Raw genomic sequence first — 5,019 nt, forward strand, 5'->3', positions numbered from 1 at the left:
CATTTATTTGTTGATAATATTTTTCATTTTTAATACTACATTTTAGAAAAATATATGCAAATAAAATGAATTAAACTAAAATCATTATTTTTCACTAAAATATACCAAAAACATACCAATTTTATACTAATGATACACTAAAAACAACCTAATTAGAATATACCCAAAATGAATTTAATATGCAATTTCTATCAGAGTATTAAATTCAAGTTTAAGAGTTTATTGAACCCATATAAATTAATCTAATTAAGCACAATGTTTTTTTCCAAATACAAAAGTATGAGAATATGTTTCTCTAGTGGCATTCACATTAGTCTTTTTGGAAACCCAAAGGAAAACTTCGTAAAACCGCGTTGAGAAATTGAACGTTGCCTTCCATTGTTTCGATGGTTCTACGCAAGGCAATTCCCATTAGTCTTGTGGGACATTTCCTTAATCAAGAAGTAGAGCTATGCCGTTACGCAAGGCAATTTCCATTTCTTTAATGGGAAGAACGCGCAACAATCATTATTTATTCGCTTGCTGTCCACATTTATTCGTCCATTGGATTTCCTGCAAGAACTGAATAATGTCACGCCATGTAAAAGCGGGAGTAATTGTGGGCGTCTCTTCTTCTTCCTCATTTCCAGTGTGGAGGACGGATTCTTCCTTCTTACTTCCAACCCAAAGCGTTATAAGGAGATTTCTTTCCTTAAAAATGATTACATTGCACGCCTCAGGGTGATATATGGGACGAAACCTAAATTCAAATCTGTATTCGTATTCTAAGTTTCTTGCGATCTCTCTGCGTTTCACCCATTACTTTTGCTTTTGTTTTTGCAGCCCTGTTTAAAGTTAAATTGAAGATCAACCAAGTCGCTTCTGCAAATTCGAAAAATAATGGTCGATCTGGATGAAATTCGTAGAGTGCATGAGATATTAGATGAAAATTGTGACGGAGTGGTGAGCGTGGGTGAACTGTGTGGATTCGTCAACAGGGTTGGAATAACAATGTCAGAAGATGATGTGAGATCTATACTGAACAAACATCTTCAACAGGATTGTTGTTCCCTGCGATTTGAGGAATTTGTTGAGTTTTATCAATCCATCTTCAATCATCAAGATAATGAAGAAAAAGGCGAGTCCGACGATTTGATGGAGGCGTTCAGAGTTTTTGATCAAAACAAAGATGGGTACATTTCTTCTAACGAGCTTCAGAACGTGTTGTCCACAATGGGATTGATTCCACAGGGACAAGATGCGCAAAACTGTGAGAAAATGATATGCAGATTTGATTCAGATTGTAATGGAGTGTTGGATTTCTCTGAATTCAAATGTATGATGTCCTCTAAGGTTTCTCCTTAAGGAACGGTTATTCCTTCTTCTCAGCGTTTATGATTCTTGTATATGTTAACCATATAATATTCAATGTTTTAGATGGTAAAACAGTGTATTTTATGTTAGAGATCACATATTTGAATGCAGACTAGAGTTTCGCTGCCTTAATAACAAAAATAAATACATCATCTAATATTATTGAATTTCTGTGAAGGAGAATATATTTAGTTTTGAGTTTAAAAAAAAAATCGAAGAAAATTTTGAAATTTACATCTTAAGATCAACTAGAGGTTATGGTAATTTATACTTTACTTTGAAAAGATAGTATTCCGTTATTGTTGTGAAGGGTCAAATCTATAGATGATGATGAAGTTTGCATTTGTAGAAATAATTTTTAATTAGAAATTTGATTTAGTAATTTGTGCAACTCTGCTTTCTATTTTCTTTATTTGTCTATTCTTCTTTTGTCCTTTCTAATGTCTGGGTAATAGTGACATTTAGGAACATGTTTGGAGTATTGTCCTTAGTCTAATAAGGGTATACGTTATCCTCGGCTAACATTAAAAAATCTTTAGAAACAAAATTATAGGCAGTATAGGGAAGAACTCAAAAAAGATGTGTATATATTTTTTACTACTTTTAGTGTATTAATCTTAAATATTTATTCATGTGTTATTTTTTTATTATAATATTTCAAACGTTTCAAATAAATGCTAATAAAAGCTTTTAAATATCATCACACAACATCAAATTTTGAAAAGGTTGTAGTTAGTTTGTTTACATTAAGAAAATAAAGGGGAGTAGTCCACTGAGTTCTATTTGAAATTTAAGAAATGCAAGGGCAATGTTCACAACCATGAGGTTGACCCAATAATTGCGAAAAAATCCATGGGTTGGAACATGATTATATCTAGGCGGCTAATGGTTATATTAGGGTGCATACATATAAGTTTATTGAATGAAATGCTGACATGGATGTGTCAAAGAGTATTTTTCAAGGGTAAGATGAGTGTGACAATGTTAAAATGTTTATTTATAAATAAGTATAGGTAAAGGGTACAAGAATGAATCCAACTTTGTACAAGATTGTGTCATTTATTATTTTGTATATATATCAAGATATTTTATCAAACTAGCACAAACTAATTGAAAATGACATTGGTATGGAAATTTTATCATTATATTTTACCCCCACTTTTGAGATACATGTGAATCATAAAATGACCATGCATCTCAAGTTATATAACACCTTCAAACAACCATGCAAAGTAGATATTCTAATATCAACTAATACAAAATGGGGCCCATATAAAGAAGAAAAATTTTGAAGGTGCTATTGGGTAGCTACAAAATAGGAGATTGTTTAACTATCTAAGGAATAAGAACTCTAGGAAATGAGCAAATATGAAATCTTACTTGTTTGGAAGTTGATAATAGTGTGCTTGTCTTCTTTTCCACAAGATGGCATACACATGGGTTGTAAGGAATGCCATTACTCATGATTATGATTATTTATGAACTATATGCTTATAATGCAATTTGAACAAATGACCTATACTAATTTGAAGCCATTTACCATATATGCTCATAAAGGGTTTGAAAAAATGTCACAGAAAATGCCTATAGACAACATGTGAGTTGTTTAATGGAATACCTTGACAATAATTTAGCCATCAAATTTATGTAGAGACATAATTATTATTTCCAAATTGAATCTTATTAAAACTTTAAAATTATTTAGTTAATATAAATCAATTATTGTATGCCCACTTGAGGGATTTTAACATATATTATTTAATATTTATAAATCTCAAGAAGTGAAAAAAGAAATAGTTACATAAGAAAGATAAACTCAATTCCCCATATTTATTGTGAATTCTTATCATTATTAAATCTTTGTCCTTCATTTGGAGGTCCTCCTCTTCTCAATACAACCATTGTACACAACTACTAAGGAAACGTTATGCTCTTCTTTTTTAAAATATTATTTTTTGATCTTTAGATCAATTATTCTACACCATATATTAGTTCTTCATGTTTTCTTCATGTAGTGCATTGTTCAAAATTTCTTACAAGTTTGACTAGATAGGAAATGAAAGAGAGAGTTTATGTTCTAATTTGAGGGAATAAGAAGAAAATTTGGTAAATATGTATCTTTTAGTTATTTATTTATCACATAATATTCATGTATAATGTATTATTAATTCCTCTCTTTCTCTTAGTATGTTGAAGTTGTAAACCATCAAACTCTATTACTCACTAATATTGTATACACAAACTAGGGTACTTTGTATCTACATTACTTTTTGTACATTAATCTGTTGGCTTGATGATGATTGTAATGTATTCATCACTTGTTGTCATTGATGAAACACTCTCACACACACATATGATTATATTGACTACCGGTATAACTTCAATTGTTTACACTGTTAACTGATATGTTAGAGGTTTATCTCTAGGGTGGCTGCAAGAAGTTGAGTCCTACTTTTGGACAAAAAGTGGAAGTGTTTTCACCGTTTTTCAAATTTTATGTCGATTGATGTCAAAATTTGATGCCCTTAAAGATTGAATCTCAAAAAACTTCAATAATAGAAAATGTAGTGCTCAGAGTCTACTTTTCAAATATATAATTTATTTTAATACCCACATGGTATAAATCCCTTTTTAGTAGGCATGTTTAAAAACCAGTTTTACAAAATGCCTGTTTTAGGACCATACCATGCATGTGTATGACCACCCTTTTTTTATGCAAATAAATGAATTTTTGCAAATCCTTCTGGGAAATGATACCTAAGACACCAAATATTGATGAGAATATTTTTGCTTATTTTTTTATTGAATATATTTTTTTTTATTAATTTTTAATTGACAATAAAGTATATTTTCAAAACATCGGGTGTACGACCACCATAATTTGATGAAAATTTCATATTTTTAAATTTTTTTTTTTAATATTCAAAATAATTGTGATGCCATATAATTTATTTTTCTAAAATCCTAAAAACCAAAAAGTTATTAAAGTTTTAGTGAACCTTGGTATTTTAGGTTTAGGTTCCTTTTTTGATTAATAAATAATACAAAAATAGTAAAAGTAATCTTATCACTATAAAATTTACATTTCTGAAATCAAGACGCTAAAAACTCTAATGGGTTTTCGTTTCGTCAAAAAATTCAATCAAAAAGGCCCTCAAAAAATTAGGCCAAGGTAGAAATCTGATGTCGTTTTACCTTAGTCATTTTTTTGGAGGTCCAAGCATAGGCTTGGTGAGACCAAGCCTATCCCGAAGCAAAAAAAAAAGCTAAGGAATGTTTCCCGCCCGTAATTTTAAAAAACGGGCGCCCGTTTTTTAAATTCAAAAAACAGGCACCCATTTCACTCTGTACCATTGAAAGTAAAACGGGCAGCCATTTCTGAAAAGATCTGTTGGGCCAGGCTTTGGCCCACAAGAACAAATCCCAATGATTGAATGATTTTTCAATCATTGGTTGACAAGTACGATCTGCAAAGAGAATGTTTTGATTAATCATTCTCTTTGTTTGTCTTATTGTTTATTTGGTAAGGAGATTGATTCGAATTCAAATTTTGATGTAGCCATGGGATCAAATCAACATAGAAAGAGGCAAAGGAAGGTTCTGACAACTGAGGAGATAGCAGCAAATAGGGAGAAGGAGGCAATGCATCAACGAGAGAGAAGATCA

The 5,019-nt window shown here is 30.8% G+C and overlaps 1 protein-coding gene across 1 annotated transcript; it reads left to right on the plus strand.

The window, feature by feature from the left end:
- Positions 1-879: 879 nt before the first annotated feature.
- On the plus strand, positions 880-1,344 carry LOC131027951 (calmodulin-like protein 2). The gene has a single exon (XM_057958047.1). It carries the CDS (start codon positions 880-882, stop codon positions 1,342-1,344), a length of 465 nt encoding a protein of 154 aa, XP_057814030.1.
- Positions 1,345-5,019: the final 3,675 nt, after the last annotated feature.

This window comes from Cryptomeria japonica, chromosome 3 (genome assembly GCF_030272615.1).
Source record: "Cryptomeria japonica chromosome 3, Sugi_1.0, whole genome shotgun sequence".
NCBI classification, from domain to species: Eukaryota; Viridiplantae; Streptophyta; class Pinopsida; order Cupressales; family Cupressaceae; genus Cryptomeria; species Cryptomeria japonica.